Source organism: Panthera uncia, chromosome F1 (assembly GCF_023721935.1).
Source record: "Panthera uncia isolate 11264 chromosome F1, Puncia_PCG_1.0, whole genome shotgun sequence".
In the NCBI taxonomy this organism is placed as follows: Eukaryota; Metazoa; Chordata; class Mammalia; order Carnivora; family Felidae; genus Panthera; species Panthera uncia.
In genome coordinates this window covers 31,801,481-31,818,930 of record NC_064813.1, presented here as the reverse complement: position 1 = coordinate 31,818,930, position 17,450 = coordinate 31,801,481, and the positions used below count along the sequence as shown (strand labels likewise).

The following is a 17,450-nucleotide window of genomic DNA, read 5'->3' as shown; positions in this document are numbered from 1 at the left end:
AGACGGAGGAGGGCTGGGAGGCTCACAGGGGCTAAGTTCTCCCGGCAAGAGGGTCAAGCAGCCGGGCCGCAAAGGCCGCCCTCTTTCCACTCCACCAGGCCACCTCCTCTCGCCCGTGGGGACCACTGGGCTGGATTTAGAGCCCACCTGGAGTTTCAGGTGATTTCCGCTCCGAAAGTGCTAGCCTGCAACTAGCAAACGGTTAGGGGACAGGCCAGCGCGCCGCTCAGCACAGGAACCCGGGCCCTCCCCGCGCGGGCGAGCCGGGGAGTTCGGGGGTCCCCCTCCGTCGGAGCCCCGCACACCCCGAGACGAGAGGCCGGCCGTCCCCGTTCCCGGAGCGCTGCGCGTGTCCGAGCCGGGCCGCCCGGAGCCGAGGGCGCGCGGGCGCGGCGGCGGGGGCGCGCTCTCCGAGCACGTGCGCCGGGCAGCTCCTCCAACCGCCGCTCCCGGGGAAGAGGGCGGCTTCCCGGGAAGCGGGCCGCCGCCGCAGCCGCCGGGACTCGGAAGTGCCGAGAGGGTTGTTGGGGACTCGTGGCGCGCGTGAACGCCGCCGCCGCTGCCCGGGACAGCCCGGAGGTTGGTAGCCGGGGACCGCAGCGGGTCCCGGGGAGGTTAGGTGTTGACTTTCGTGCTTCGGTGTACTCCCTTGAGAAACAAATGCTCCAGGAGCTTTCCGTTTCCTACTCGGGTTCCTGCTTCCGTGCCCGGGGGCGGGGCAGAGGAGGCTCCCCGTCGCGCGGTGGAGACAAAGGCGGCGGGCCCTGCGCCCCGTGCCAGGCCGGCCTCCGGGCGCGGTGGCGGGGCTCCCGCAGGCCCCGCCGAGTCCGCGCACGTCCCCGCCAGCGGCCTCTCCCCGGGCTTGGTCCCCGGTTCCCTCTGGTCTCGGCGGTGTTAGACGTGCGCCTGCCCTACTGCTGCGGCTCCAGTGCCCCCCCCCCCCCCCCCACCCCAAAGTTAGAGATTTATTTTGCTTTCTATTCTTCAGACTCAGTTTCCCTCTTCGAAGTCTAGCCTCCAGGGGCACCGGTCTTTACTTGGAAAGGCCCTCCTCCCCGCAGTTCTCACCAAAGTGGGCGGGCCAGGTACTGGGGTGGCCTTGGTGTTAAGAAATGTGCTGCTTCCTTGGTTCCTGGCTCTTGGATCAGGGCCAACTAGAAGTTGGCGTCCTTGGTGGTTTGCATTTTATGGAAATGAGACTCGATATTTCTATGTTGTATTCCTCATTCATTCGCAGAGCTAGGCACTTAGGTGCTAACAAGTACTTACTTGATTAAGTGCGATGGGAACATGAGAAGAAGGGCTTCACTGAAGAGGTGGTGGTTTTTATAAGTACAGTGTTTTTTTCCTTCCATTCGTAATGCTCCATCTTTCCTGTAATAATTCTCACTTTTCTCTGTGGCAGTCCCTGTAATTAGTAGAGGATAGGGACAGTCAGTTCTGACCTGAACGATTCAACTAATATTAACAATGACGATGCGCTTGTCAGGTGCTTTAAACCTATTATTTTTAAACCTTAAAACCACTGGGGAGGATAGATGGTGTTATCCCTTTTCACAGCAGAAGAAAAGACTCGGAGGAGATGCCAGTGGCACAAACTGGTAAATTTCAGGGCCGAGTTTTACACTCCCTTTTCTAGATCAAAGCCTGTGCTGTATCTACTGCTTATTTAGCTCCATCCTTGGGAAGCAGATTAGATAGACTAAGGTGAAGGCCAAGTCTCTGGAGAGAGCAGTTATTATTGTGGGAGGCTAGATGTTTGTGGGAACTCTGGTAACATCAGGAACTAGCCAGCCTAGGTGGTACTTAGGCTGCAGCTCAGGGCCTGGCCAAGGTGAGGTGCTCCTTAATTGTTGCACTAGAGTTCCTAACTTAGGTGAAATCCTTGATTCCTTGTAGGTTTTTCCCCGTTTTTTTTGGAGGGGGGGTTGCCATGGACCTTTTTGGAGTTAGGGGAAGCCAATTTTTTAAAAAAAGTTTATTTTTTTTGAGAGAGAGGGAGACAATCCCAGGCAGGCTCTGTGCTGTCAGTGCTGAGCCTGATGCAGGGCTCAAACTCATGAATCATGACCTGAGGTGAAACCAAGAATCAGATGTTTAACCCATTGGGCCCCCCAGGCACCCCTGGAGAAGCCAATTTTCAAATTATTTTTTGAATGTTTGTTTATTTTTGAAGGAGAGAGAGGCAGAGTGTGAGCAGGGGAGAAGCAGAGAGAAAGGGAGACACAGAATCCAAAGTGGGGTTCAGGCTCTGTCAGCATAGAGCCCCACGCAGGGCTCGAACTCACAAACCATGAAATCATGCCCTGAGCCAAAGTCGGATGCTTGACCGACTGAGCCACCCAGGCTCCCCTAGAAAAAAAAATTTTTTTTAAATGTTCAATCCATTTTTGAAGTGCAGAGAGAGAGGGAGACACAGAATCCAAAGCAGGCTTTAGGCTCCGAGCTGTCAGCACAGAGCCTGATGTGAGTCTTGAACTCTAACTGCTAGATCATGATCTGAGCTGAAGCTGGACATTCAACCGAGTCCTCCAGGTGGACTGGAGGTGCACTAAATGATATTTCGAGGTATTTGCAGCAGGTGCACTATGGTACGAAAGTATCTGACTTTTACTGGTGACGAAGTTGCCAGAACTGCTCTTATTAGTATGGTTTGTTGTCCACGTGTATAGTAAATGAAATCCTGCATTTCAGTTAGAGGTTCATGAAAATAAAGATGTATGGGAGAATTTATAGGTTCATGGCCACCTTGGAGGTGGGTATCCTAGGTTACAAACCCTACTTGGTGTTTTTCTTCTGAGTGCTTGCTGGCCACCCTAGAGCATTATAAATACCTATTAACTTTCAGTTAGTGTCTCCTTTTACTCAGGTGTGGTTGTTTCTGGTGATAAAAGCTGTTGAGAGGGAATTGCCGGTTTACATACTCCACTTGCTCTGCCTCTTCTATGGATAATGCTGCTGGAGAATATTCTTGTGATAGTGGGTGTGTGTCATATAGTACAGGAGAGGTTATTTAAAAAAAATTTTTTTTTAAGTTTATTCATCTTTGAGAGAGAGAGAGAGAGAGAGAGAGAGAGCATGAACAGGGGAGGGGCAGAGAGAGAGAGGTAGACACAGAATCCGAAGCAGGTTCCAGGCTCCGAGCTGTCAGCACAGAGCCCGATGCGGGGCTCTGAACTCACAACCCATGAGATGTGAGTGACTCACGCCCAACCGACTGAGCCACCCAGGCACCCCCAGGGGAGGTTTTGTTGTTGTTGTTGTTGGTTTTTTTTTTTTTTTTTTGAGAGTGGGTATGAACCTTAATGGTGTATGATATTACCAGTGCCAGAGAAGAAAAAGGTGTTATCACTGTATATTCCACAGACATGTAAAAGATTTTAAGATGCTTTTGTGAATAGTTTTGGTAATGGCTGAAAATTCAGATGAAATGGGCCTTAAAAATGTTTTATTATTTATACACACACACACACACACACACACACACACATAGAGCGTGCACGCATACGCGTGCATGAGTGTGCATGCACAAGCAGGGGAGAGGGACAGAGGAAGAGAAAGAATTCCAAGCAGGGGGTTGACGTGGGTCTCTATCCCATGACCCTGGGATCATGACCTGAGCCGAAATCAAGAGTTGGCCACTCAACCAACTGAGCCACCCAGGCACCCCGAAATGGGCACTTTTTAATAAAACACCTTATCTAAGACATGATAAAAGCTGAGTACTCCTGTATCTATTAAAGAAATGACATTTGGAGTTAAAATCCTTTCCAAAGCAAAATTTCTGAGCCTACATGGCTTTATAAGGGAAATATTACAAACATTAAAAAAAAAAAAAAAAAAAAGAAAAAGAAAAAGAGGGAACACTCCCTAGCTGCTTTTATGAGGCCAGCATAACCTTGTTACTAAAGCTTGATAAGGACATTACAAGAAAAGTACAGGCCATAGTCCCACGGAAAAGATGCAAAATGATGTATTGGTAAATCAAATCTAACAGTCTGAGAAGGATACTAAACCATGACCAATTTGGACTTATTCTAGGAATGTAAGCTTTGGCTAACATTAGAAAATAAATGTAATTTAACCACATTCAAATAAAGAGAAAAAATATTTGACAAAATCCAACACTGATATATGATAACTTTTTGCAAGCTAAAACATTATTGCAAACAATTAAAGATTTAAACAATGGAGGGTATGTCATTGCTCTGAAAATAAATTTACAGCTTTAGTACAATCCCAGTCACAATTCTAGCAGATTTCTTAAAAAGAGAAGTTGATAAGCCAGTTCTAAAATTTATTTGGAAATTCTGGGCAATCTAAGAAAAAGCAAATTTGGACGACTAGATCAATGTTATGTTAATATGGTATTGGCACAATGCTAGGCAGACCATGGAACTGAGTAGAGAATCCATAATCAGGCTCACACATGTGTGGTTTGTGACAAAAGAGACAACACAGTGCAGTGGAGAAACGATGGCCAGTTCGGTGAATAATGCTGGGCCAATTGGATCTTCATATGGACAAAATGAATCTTAATCATCTCATCTCATATGCAAACATTAATCAAGCTGTATCTTACACCTAAATGTGAAAGCTGAAATAATAAAATTTCTGGAAGAAAGCAAAGTAAAATATCTTCATTACCTAGGGACAGTCAAAGGTTTATTGAATAGTACACAAAATGGAAAATATTGGTAAGAACTTCTGTTCATCTAAAGAATCCATAAGGGGAGTGAGCAGGCAAGCTAGGGAATAGGTGAAAATATTTGTAATACATATATCCAATAAAGAACTTATACCCAGAATTTAGAAACAACTTCTACAAATCATTGAGAAAAAAATGGACAGCCCAGTAGAAAAATGGGCAAGTCACTTCCTAAACGAGGATCTCCCAATTCTTAAACACATGAAAAGAGGGTTAACTTCATTAGTAATTAGGGAAATGCAAATTAAAATTAGAGTGGGCCATCACTCTATAGTCACCAGAGTGGTTAAAAGCAGGCTGTGAAGGGCGCCTAGGTGGCTCAGTTGGTTAAGTGTCTGACATTGGCTCAGGTCATGATCTTGCCATTCCTGAGTTGGAGCCCCATATTGGTCTCTGTGCTGACAGTTCAGAGCCTGGAGCCTGCTCCAGATTTTCTCTCTCTCTCTCTCTCTCTCTCTCTGCCCCTCCCCTGCCTGTGCTCTCTCTCTCTTAAAAATATTAAAAAAAAAAAAAAAAAAAAAAGGTAGACTAAGTACAGGCTTCCCTCAATATCTGAAAGCAGATTGTTCTTGTGAAATCTTTTGTAACCTGAAGCGAAGAAGCAATTAACCATTAATTTATATGGAAAAATTTTTGAGCATTCCCAGACCCCCAAAATAACCCCTTTTAGGCTTTTTCTTAAGAAAAAAATTTTTTTTTTATTGTTTATTTTTGAGAGTGAAAGAACACATGCACGCAAGCAGGAGTGGGGCAGAGAGAAAGGCAGAGAGAATCTGAAGCAGGCTCCAGGCTCTGAGCTGTCAGCACAGAGCCTGACCTGGGGCTCAAACTCAGGAGCTGTGAGATCACGACATGAGTGGAAGTTGGATGCCCAACCAACTGAGCCACCCAGGGTCCTCTAGGCATTTCTGGTACCTTAGGACACATTTTGCTAGTGAAGGCATGATGTAAATCAAGATCGAGCACAGATGCCCACAGATACAATTCAAAGCTCTGATGGCGTGATGCTGAGATGCTCAGTGTAGTTCCCTGGGAAGGAGCTTGAGGGGGGCCACTTTTGCTGCTTGGGGTGCTTGGCTGCAAAACAAACACAATGCCATTTTCTCTTTTTGCCTTTTTTTCGTAAAAGTGAAAATCATCTTGGGATTTCTTTTGGTTAACAAAAACGGGTACTAATGTAGGTCTTTTGTAAAAGTGGAGTGGCATAACCTGAACTTTCAAAAAGTGGGGGATACCTGTCCTGGTTGGGTAATGGGTGAACTGGAACTCTCCTACGTTGCTGATGGGTATAACAATTAGAGCAAATGTTCTGGAAATTGGTGTATCATTTACTAAAGCTGGACACACACATCTCCTATGACCCAGCTGCTCCATCCTCAGATAAACACAGTAGTAAAGGCATACATATGTGTGCTGAAAGACGTGTAAGAGGATGGACAGAACAGTACTATTCATACCGGCCCCAAGTTGGAAACAACCCACATGTTCATCAACAGTAGAATGGATAAATGCAGAGTAGTTTATAGAGTGGAATACTCTTTAGTAATGAGAATGAACAGATCATTGACTCATATACAACATGGATGAGCCTCCCATATCGCTGAACAAAAAGAGGGGCGCCTGGGTGTCTCAGGTGGTTAGGCAACTGACTCTTGATTTTAGCTCAGGTCATGATCTTACGGTTCGTGGGGCTCTACGCTGCCAGTATGGAACCTGCTTGGGATTCTCTCTCTCCCTCCCTGACCCCTCTGTCTACTCCTTCCAGTTTCTGCATGCTCACTGTCTCTCTCTCTCAAAAATAAATAAACTTAAAAAAATATATAAAGAAGAGCTGAACAAAAAGGAAATAGACACAACAGGGTAAATGCTATGTGATTCTATTTATATGAAGTTCAAAGCCAGGCACAACTGAATAAACTAGGACGATAGGAGTCAGGCTCATGGTGACCTTTAGTGGAGTTACAGGAAAGGACACACAGGACTTTTGAGGCATTTTGCTTTTAATCTGAAGGCAATTACTGGAGTGAGTCTGCTTTTTGAAAGTCTTAATTTTAATTTAAGTACATTTTAATACAAAGTTTACTTAAAATAGTGTATTATAAAAATTTTTGATTCATTCAGATGCCCCTAATCTGGGGAGTGTAAGACATAGTTGGCATGACTCTTGGTGATTAAAAAGGCTCAAAACAGGTTGAGAATTTTCAGTGGAGACAGTGTAATATCACATCAGTAGCTTTTGTGAACTAGGGATTTATAAAAGTGACTCCTTTTTGGCAGTCTTTAACAGCAGAGGTATGGCTTAATGGCAGTTGATATAAAAAGACTTAGAGCTCTGTTTGATATTAAGACTGATATCAGTGTGAGGTAGAAACTAAAAAATGTCAAGTTGAGAACTGAATGCAAAATTTTGTTTTAGATTTAATTTTCTGGCAATTTAAGTTTATAGCAGATTAAAAATATTCTGATTTTTGAGGTGCCTGGGTGGCTCAATTGGTTAGGTGTCCGTCAGACACTTGATCTCAGCCCAGGTCTTTATCTCAGGGTTGTGAGTTCAAGCCCCACACTGGGCTCCACGCTGGGCAGGAAGCCTACTTAAAAAAAAAAAAAAAAAATTCTGATTTTTTAAATGTAAATCCTTTCAGTTAGATACTTTTCTCCCAAGTGGCAGGTGTGTTATGTTTCCTATTGTTTCTGTAACAAACTACTACAAATTTAGTGGCTTAAAACAACCCAAGTTTATTACCTTGCAGTTCTGAAGGTCAGAAGTCCAAAATGGCTGGGCAGGGCTGCTGTTCCTTCTGGAGGCTCGAGGGGAGGCTTTGCTTTGCTTTGCTTTGCTTGTGGTCCCTTACTCTGACCCTCCCAGAAGGACCCTTGTGACTGCATTGGGTCTGTGTGGATAATCAGGGATAATGTCCTCATCTTTAACTTAATGATGGCTGCAAAATACCTTTGATCTGTAAGGAAGTATATTTACAGGTTCCAGGGATTAGCACATGGGCATTTCTGGGAGAGCCCTATTTGGGGGATCTCACAGATGGGATTTTATATTTTGTCTTCATAAATAGCACAGTCCCTCAATTTCAGGAGCTCACTGATACGTGTTAAATGAAGAAATGCATCTAAGACTTCATTATTTGAAGTGTAGTTTCTGGAAGAATAGAAGTGATGGTCTTGCCCTACTCTCTGTGCCACATCTGGAGTTTTAAGTTCAGGTCTAGGTACCCATACTATAAAGAGACAATTGACTGAATGAATAGTAAAGGGTCTAGGAACCAAGTCACTGAAGAAATGATTGAAGGACTCATGGATGTGTGCCCTGGAAGAGGGTTTGGGATGGAGTGTGTGTCATTAATTGTCTTTAAATATTCAAAGGAGTATTATTGGAGAGAAGAATTAAGCCTTTTTAGTATAAGAACAATAACATTAAAAACAAAAAGAATAGCATTTTAGAACTTACTATGCCCAAGGCACTGTTTATCTCTTTGTAAATTCATTTAATCCTCACAGCATCCCGTGAGGGGTGCTGTTATCCCTGTTTATAGAGCAGGAAATTGAGGCACAGAGAGGTTAGCAACTTGTCCTAGGGCATACAGCTGGAAAGTAGCAAAGCTGGGATTTGGACTTTGGCATTCTGACTCCAGAGCCATCTCTAAATCCTCTTGTGACCCTGCCTCCATGCCTTTGGTTCCAGAAGGTACAATCAGACTAAGTGGCAGAAGGTTTTTTAAAAATAGAGGGGATGGTTTTTGACAGTTTGAGGAAACAGCAGGATAATAATCAGGACCTCTTAGAAAACGTTTCCCTGCCTCGTGATGTTATGGGAAATAGGTAGGTTATAGTAAAAGGAATTCCCAAACTGGCTAGAGATGAGACCAGATGGCCGTAGGGGCCCTACTGATTTTGAAATTCTGATCTGGGGAACATGTATTTTTTTTCATTTTATATACAAAATAACAACTTTTGTGACGTGTACTAAAGCTCTCTTGTGAACTGTAGTTTTCCCACTAACTTTCCGGAATTGATGTATTAGTGACTCTGACATACTGGAATGGTAGGCTGTGTCCCTGCCCCCTCTGAAGTTGTCATTGCTGTGCTCTCAAAATTAGATGGAATCGCTCTTCTCTTCCTGCTTGGGTCTGGACTGGTCTTTTGACCAAGAAAAGGCTTTGTGAATTCTGGAGCCTGCACCTTAAGAGACCTTGCCCCATTTGCCTTTGATCTTTTGAACCCCTGAAGCCACCATGCTGTGAAGGGTCAGGCCTACTGAGTGCCCACGTGGAGAGGTGCTGCCCGGAGCTGACAGCGGGCACCTGACGCTAGACACGGGTGAGGTCATCTTGGCCCCTCCAGTCCCTGTTGAGCTGTGTGGTGACTTAGTCACGTGGGTGATGCCTGGTAAGATCAGCAGAATGGCTTGGATCGCGTCCCAAAGAATCATGACGAAAATGGATCTTTGTCGTTTTAAGCCGCTATGTGTTGTTTATTGTGCAGTGATACAAAACCGATACATGAGGTTTTGGTGCATACTTGGAACTAGTGTGTGTATTTAAAAATACTCTGTGATTAGACATTCTGCCCAGTCCAGCAGACCTCCTCCAACCCACCTAATCATCCCCGTGTTAGTGAAGGGTGTTTTGGGTTTGGAGAAGTGGTTTTTTTCGTTAGTGTTGCACGAGTAAAAGAATAAGACTCTTTGGAAGACTCTTATGTAGGGTTTGGGGAAAACTGATGTGAGAAGACACGGTGTGTCTGGATTTGGTTTCCTGGTGAGAGCCCTGTAATTTATGTTCTGCAAAATAAGTTTCTGTTTCATCAAATGGGACCCTAGAAAAGAGCAAGTCTCCTAACAGTTATTCCCACTGTGTTAGAATATTGCCCTACTATTTCATTTTCTTGAAAGCCATCGTCATTTCAGTGTGCACATGCTCTTTTTACTTTTACTACTTTGTGACTTCTAGAGTGCTAAATTTGTTCCTAAATTTAGAATGATTTCAATTTTACTTGGCCCTTATCTCTGTGTAACTGCTGACTCCCCCTTCTTATATCTGAGTAAATTGGTTTGGTTTAGTTTGTCTTCTTCAGCCAATCTTTTAAGGAATGTACGAGCTAGATGGTTCGGGTGTATTTTGATTACATCTAGTTGATTTACAAATTTTCTTTTCTTCCTAAAGGGAGTATCTAATTACATATAACTTTAAAATTTTCTTTTGCTTGTGTGTAGCTTGTATTACCTTCTAGCTTTCCTGACAGATTGGTTTCATCATAGACCTTGAAAAAAAAATGAATCTGGTGCACTCTGTAAGAATAGGGAGGTGGCTGACGGAAGGCTCTGGGGTTGGACTTGGTGGGTATGAAGCTAAGCTCTGCTGCTTATTAGCTGTGTGATCTGGGGCAAGTTTCTTGACCTTTCTGGGCTTTGGTTTAGTTTGCTTGTGTTAAATGAGGGTACCAGAAGTAGCAACCTCAAAAAGTTGTTGTGACGATTGGCTAATCCTTGTAAAGTTCTTTCTTAGCATAGATAACCTGTAACTGGCACTTACTATAGTACAGCTGTTACCGAACTATAAGAAAAGCCATTAGAGGAAGATTTCAGTTTTAGGACAATGGAGCAACAGTTAGTTGGTAGAAGTGATCGTGGTGACGCTGGTATCTAAGGATTGTTAGCTCAGTGCTAAGAGTGCTGTGTTACAGTCCTCTGGTGCATGTGGATATGTGGTTATAGCTCATTCAGTGCTAGGTATCAAGACTGAGGAGCAGGAAACGTTTGAAATGGAAGTGGTTGTCGAATCCATTTGTTGCATGCATCAAAAATAAAGTGGTATTGGAAATCGCTGGGGCAAAGCATCTTACACAAGTTATGTTTATGCACAGTTTGGGGTTTGGCATAGTGAGCTATGCTTCTCTGCCAAGATTAAGGAATAGGATTTCTGCCTGTAAAAGCGGAGCTGGGAAGTTGGGTTCTCGTTTTTTGTTCCTCACTGGCTGTTCTGTGTGCTTGGGCAGATCGCTGCCTGCCCCCCCCCCCCCCACCCAGGATTCTGATTCCTGAAAAAGAGCTAACAGTTAGCCCTCCTGGTGAGGATTAGAGTAGATGGTATCTTTGAAAGCAGGTGGAGTGTTAAATTACAAAGTAAATGCAAATGTGAGTTACTTCGGTATAGAAAAAACTGTTAGCTGAGGAATTCTTGCCTTTTTACAGCGAAGATTTTATTCCGTGGGTCTCTTGAGTTCTACAGTCCCCAGATAAATACTTCTTTCGAATGCCCAGCCTCAGGGGCTCTTGCACCCCAATATGTAGGTAAAGTTCCTTGTTACTCCAGTCTAACTTCTTTCCCTTTGATCCCAGAGAAACCTGCTGTGATTTCCTTCCAACACCTAATGTTAAATGTCCTTTCTACCTCTTTGTCTTCGTTTACCTCAGATATCTTCCTATCATCAATAATACTTAGCTCTGAGATACTCTGGTCTTCCAGCTTGGAGTTGCTGTTCTGTGTTCGTAGTTTTCCTCTTCTTTAATCCTCCTGCCTCCTGGACTAATTTCAAGCCAGGTACGACTTAATTTTCCTTTGTGTTGCTTGGTTCTAGCACTTTCTCTGTACTTCCACCCGAATCGCTGCCCTCTCTGCCTCTACACTACCACAGCGTCAAAGGACTTCTTCCTGAAGCTTCACTCAAATAGTTCGATTGGCTTACAAGCCTGAGGTTTCTTCAGCAAATCAAATCCAAATTTGTAATCCTGTATGTTTAAGGCCCTCTGCCACATGGCTCTTGCTTTCCCTTCACCTCCACTAGCTACATTTTTGCTTCTTCATAGTCCTGACCAATATTCCGGTTAAGGTGGGAGTGTTCTCAGACACTTCCCTCTCCTGTCATACATCTTTGCATCCCTCCTTAGCTCTCATGTATGAATGGTACAGCCTCGTGTATGTAGATTGATCAGGTAGACATTTACTAAACACAGGCTGTACTGCTATAGTTTGGCTTTTCCTGCAGAAGTAATTTACAAATGGTGATTAGTTTCTAGGCGGTCTCACAGATGCCCGCCCACTTAGCTGCTAATGCTGCTGCAGGACTGGATCCATGCGTGAAGGACAGCAGAGTGTTACCTACACGTTTGAGGAAGGACCTCTTTGATTTCATTGTGATAGCCCATCCCTAAAGAACATGCTTATTTAGAGAATGAGAAATAGAAACTTGAGAATTTTCTGAGTGTTTGGGCACCTTTATGGGTTTGCGCATTTAAAAAAATTTTTTTTTAACGTTTATTTATTTTTGAGATAGAGAGAGACAGAGCATGAATGGGGGAGGGTCAGAGAGAGAGGGAGACACAGAATCTGAAACAGGCTCCAGGCTCTGAGCTGTCAGCACAGAGCCCAACGCGGGGCTCGAACTCACGGACCGCGAGATCATGACCTGAGCCGAAGTCGGACGCTTAACCGACTGAGCCACCCAGGCGCCCCGGTTTGCGCATTTTAAAAAAGTTCTAGTTATATTCTCCAATGTCCCAACTTGCCTTTTCTTTGATGCTGTTGGGTCATTAAATGCTTTAAAATGTATCTACTCTGATTTCATTCCTGAGGGCACAGCTGAAATGAATATGGAAGAACACACCGGGGAGAAGAATTTTCTTTTTTTTTCAATGTTTGTTTATTTTGAGAGAGGGGGGAGAGAAAGAGAGAGAGTGAGAGAGCGAGAGCTGGGGAGGGGCAGAGAGAGAGAGGGGAGAGAGAGAATCCCAGGCAGGCTCCACGCTGTCAGTGCAGAGCCTGATGCAGGGCTCGATCTCACGAAATGTGAGATCATGACCTGAGCTGAAATCAAGAGTCAGACACTTAACAACTGACTGGGCCACCCAGGTGCCCCAGGAATTTTCTTGAGATGGGTGGGCAAGAGTTAAAAAGAGTGGTGTTGGGAGGAGAGGACTGTTAAGGACACTTGAGTGCCTGTGTGGTAGAGTTTTGAGGTGGCGTTCCTGGAACTGTGAGGGATGAAATAAGACAGGAGGGAGTATGCATGTAATTCCTTTGAGGATTAGCAAAATAGTGGTGAGGAAGATGTGTTGGGCAGAAAGCTGTCCAGGTGGCCTCCAAGGACCGTGTGTTTGCTGTCTGGTGGCCTGGGGTTGGGCTGGGGTGTGGACAAGGTGTGAGACCTTAGCAAGAGCTCTGGGGATGCCATTCAGCAGCAGAGGGCATGGCCACGCCCCATGGAGGGTCAGTGATATTTCATCAGCTCAGGAAGAAAAACCAGGCTCTGGCGAGGTAGGCTTCTGAGGAATTAAATTCACTAACTGGTTCCGTTGGACGGATCATAGCTAATATGTATTGGGTACTAATTCTGTGCCAGGCCTTGGAGAAGCATTTTACATTTAATTCATTCAACAGCCCCATGAGGAAACCTATCTAAGAGGTTGTGACCCACTCAAGTTCCTCAGCCAGCAAATGGCAGAGCCGGGACTCCCCCCTAGGTCTGCTTGGTGCAGAATTTCCCAGCGTGCTGGCAGATGGAGGCTATTTGGTCCAGTCCCCAAATTTTAGATGTGAAGATACAGCCCTGCCGCTTTGTTGCTCATGACTGTGTATCTTTGTGTGGGTCTGCAAGATATACACAGTACAGCGAAGAGCACCAAAAACGGAAGTGTTTCTAGTTCCCCGAAAGTTAACTTGTTAATGCAGAGGAATTGTCCTAGAAGACAGAGTCCCTGAAAAGCTGCTAAACAGCAGGGCTTCTAGAATTTTCATTTAATCTTTAAGATTATGTTCACATTTCAGTAGCATTTTTAGGAGTTCAGCCCTTGCTAGTCACATATTTGTAAAAAAAAATTTTTTTAATGTTTATTTTTGAAAGGCAGAGAGGCACAGCACAAATGGGGGAGGGGCAGAGGGAGAGGGAGACACAGAGTCCTAAGCAGGCTCCAGGCTCTGAGTTTTTAGCACAGAGCCCGATGCAGGGCTCGAACCCACAAATCGCATGATCATGACCTGAGCTGAAGTCGGACGGACACTTAACTGACTGAGCCACCCAGGCGCCCCAACTAATCACATATTCTTAATGAGGTGAGGAGACCATCCAATATAATACTAACATCCTTTGAAAGGAGACTCCTAAAACCCAGAGGTTAAAGTTAACTTCCCACTAAAGTGGAGACTACCATATTCCCACAAAGTTCCAGAAAGAAATTCTGAAGTTTTCTAGGAGATGCCAGGTATTTAAAAATGAAGTGTGAGTAGAATTGTTTAAAGCCAGAAGTGGTTCTGAAAAACAGCAGGGGGACCTGAGAAGGTGTTGTTGTTGCTGAGTGTTTGGGATTGAAAGCACGAGTGCCTACTTCTGGATGCCTTCAGTTGCAGGAGACCAAACTGCCTGAGCAGCGTTTAGGTCATTACCAAGGGGCACTCTGGTTGGAGGACCACTGACTTCTGGCCTTCTATTTTATGAAAGCCGAAGTGTGTATTTTTTTTCTGCTGTCTCAGCCTGGAGAAAGGAGTTTGGGCGTGGCGGATTTTGAGCCAGGCTCTAGGGACAAGTAACTTTGTGAACGGGCATTAATGGGGCTAGCCGTGGCTGAGGGGAGGCATGGGGGGCCCAGTGGTCTGATGACCTGGATTTGAGCCCTGGCTCAGTTATTTCTGACTGTGGGGCCTTATCCTGTTTCACATTTGTCATCTGTGAATTGCCTGTCTCTCTTGCTCCACCTTCTTCACTAGGGTATTGTGAAAATAAAATGAGATAATGTATGAATTCTGATTTTGGCATTACTGTCCCATATGAGGAAGTATTTTCTCGGGGCTTAAAATTTTGCTCCTATTTTAATTTGGCATCCACAGTGAGACATATTTGAGAGGCTTAAGGAAAACAATGTGAGCCATTCAACTAACTTTTTGTTGCTTAGGAGCTGATGATTTCATTTGAAGAATTTTAGGACTTCCTATCACCTGCTCTAATAATACGTAGAATATAGACATGGCTGCCGTAAGAGAGAGATCGAGAATAGCAGAGGCTTAAACGACCCGGAAGTGCATTTCTCTTTCATTTGATAGTATAGGTATAAATGGTCCAGGGAAGTTTTGGGGGTGAGGTGGTACACGGAGTCAGGGACTGAGGCTTCTCGATCTTATTTTTCCACATGGCTTTCACCTCTTGTCCCCATGTGGCTGTTCCAGCTTTTCCCAGCAGGAAGGGGATGATCATTGCCTTCTACGCAGGACTATACACAAATTTTTGAGCAGAAGAGAGAGAGACCAAGTATGAGCAGGGAAAGGACAGAGAGAGAGGGAGACACAGAATCTGAAGCAAGCTCCAGGCTCTGAGCTGTCAGCACAGAGCCCGATGTGGGGCTCGAACTCACGGACCATGAAATCATGACCTGAGCTAAAGTTGGATGCTTAACCAACTGAGCCACCCAGGACTATTCAAATGCCCACACATGGCTACACTATATAGTTGAGCTTAGCATCCATGCGTTCAGTTAAAAATTCCATTACTGTATAGGAAGGGAGACTAAATATTATGGGGTGGGCCGCTAGCAGTGTCTGCCATAGCTGATGGGAGTCACATTATTCACCTCCCTTAAGTTTATACAAGATGGAAGACAGTAATTTTCATTCATCCATTCATATAAACGACTTCAGATGACATCTGAAGGGGAGAATGAGGAGGTTAAAGCTGTTGGCTTAGAAGAGTTTTAGAGATCTGTACTTTTCTTCTATTCAGGATTTGAAGCCATTTATTATTCATGGAGCACTATTCCCTTGTTGCTACATTCCACAGCCCATGTTGGTTACTGGGGACTCAGTGAATCATGGTCCCTGCTCTCCAAACGCTTACCCCATAGGGGGAGGCAGGCGTGTCAGGCATTGAACACACAACTGTCTGGGGTGCAGAGGCAGATGGGGTGCTGTGGGAGCTCATAGGGAAGACCTGCCCAACCCGGGGCAGGCAGGGTGTGTGCGTGTATGTGTATGTGTGCATGTTGGATGCAAGATGCAGACAGTTACTGGCAGAAGGAAGTGTGACTGGGGTTCTATCTGTATCACCTTAAATAGTGATGGGTCCTTAGGAGAACAAGTGTGAACTGATAAGATTCTGTTCCTTAGTGTCATGTCTGCGGCTTAATGTTTTTATTTCTGTTTCTCTTCCTAGAAACTCTCAGTGTGTCTGCCAAGACCCTTTGTCACGAGGAGCAATGCTGCCCCGATGGGAACTGTCTTTTTACCTATTTGCTTCACTAGGCTTCCACTTATATTCTTTCTATGAAGTTTACAAAGTCTCAAGAGGTAAGACCCCAGCTTTCCTGAACTTCTCTCAAGAAAGGAAGGAGGAAGGAAGTACTCAGAGGTAGAAGAGTCAGAAAAGTTGTCTAATGGGCTTGGGATAACTTGGACCCTGCTTTGCTTTCCCTTGTCTGGGACACTTTGAGTCCATGACCTGAATCAATGCAATTTTCCACCCTCATCCTGGAACTTCGAGGGGATCCAGTGGCTGGTCTTCTGTAATAGGAAGGTTTGATTCAATGGCCATTGAAGGCTGTGGAGGTGATCTGCAGTAACCTCTTATGTTTCTCTTCCACCCTCATTGCTTCTGAGATATGTGGAGGCAGCTCAAGGTGTTGGAGGCCCAGACTCCTTTCATCCTTTCGTTCTGCTGTGTTTAGTGATTTTCATATGCTTGTTGAAGAAGAATCATCACTAAATCTGCATTTCAGCCCATAGGAAGGGGTATGGAAACCCTCCTGTTGGGCAAGTTACCCTTGTCACTTCTGCTTACCCCTAGTTGACCAGCACCAGGTTTTATGGCCACAGCTGAGAAACTGGGGAACATTGTCCTTAGCTTGGTGGCCATGTGCCACTAAAACTTCCCATACTGTGGAAGAATGGGAGACAGAAATGTGGAGGGACCAAGATGGCCTCTTGTGTGGTCAGGGACAGTTTCCTAGTTGATGATAATTTCTGGGCTTTGTCAAGGCAGAACAGGAGCCAGGAAGGTAGAGAAGGCGTCAGAGGATCTGTGGACAGAAATGGGTTTGCAAGCAAATGGACAAGCCTTTGGGGTGTGAGGAAGCATAGCATGGTCTGGCAACTACAAACCCCCCGGGAGGACTGGAGTGTAGAGTGTGAGGGGACAGTGGCTGGAGTTGAGCCTAGATCAAAAAGCAGGGAGAGCCTGTGAAGGACATTGCATATTGATCTGAGGAGTTTGGACTTTATCTTGAAGACAGGAGAGTATGCTGAAAAGTCCACTTAAAATTGCAAAGTTGAGAGTGCTCTGCCCTGAACACCTACCTCCTTCTATATTACTCGGACTGATTTGGATGTACATCACCAGGATTGACTTTTCTCCCATTCTACATATGTCCCACTCAGAGTCAGGAACTTGGTGGCAGAGACGGATCATCTAAAGTAGATGAGCACTATTATTTTCTCAAGTCTGGCCAAGTATTTGCATTCCCCTACTGGAGCCTTTGAGCTCCCAGGGCCCATGTAGGAGGAGCTAACCTACTCTATGTCAGGCACTGTATTAGATACTTCACGTATTGTATCTTGTCTCATTTAATCTTTAGAACAGCCCTATGATATGGTATATTTATTACTTTGAAGACACGTTTGGCAGCAGAAACACAGCCTCCAACATAATTGTTACAAGCCTCGTATTGTGTCTAGATAGCATCAGAGAGCTGGCTCCTTCTACCATGTCCCTCTGCCGTCTTCATCATGAGGCTTCACCTTATGAGGCAGTCTTT

General features: G+C 44.9%; 1 protein-coding gene across 1 annotated transcript in view; it reads left to right on the top strand.

Annotated features, from left to right (window-relative positions):
* The first annotated feature begins 410 nt into the window (after positions 1-410).
* Positions 411-17,450, top strand: part of HHAT (hedgehog acyltransferase) — a 314,228-nt gene continuing 297,188 nt past the window's right edge. The window contains exons 1-2 of the mRNA XM_049634210.1: positions 411-579; positions 15,854-15,987. Of these exons, the coding sequence (XP_049490167.1) occupies positions 15,897-15,987 (91 nt within the window). The 5' untranslated portion in view covers positions 411-579; positions 15,854-15,896. The remainder of the gene's footprint in view (positions 580-15,853; positions 15,988-17,450) is intronic.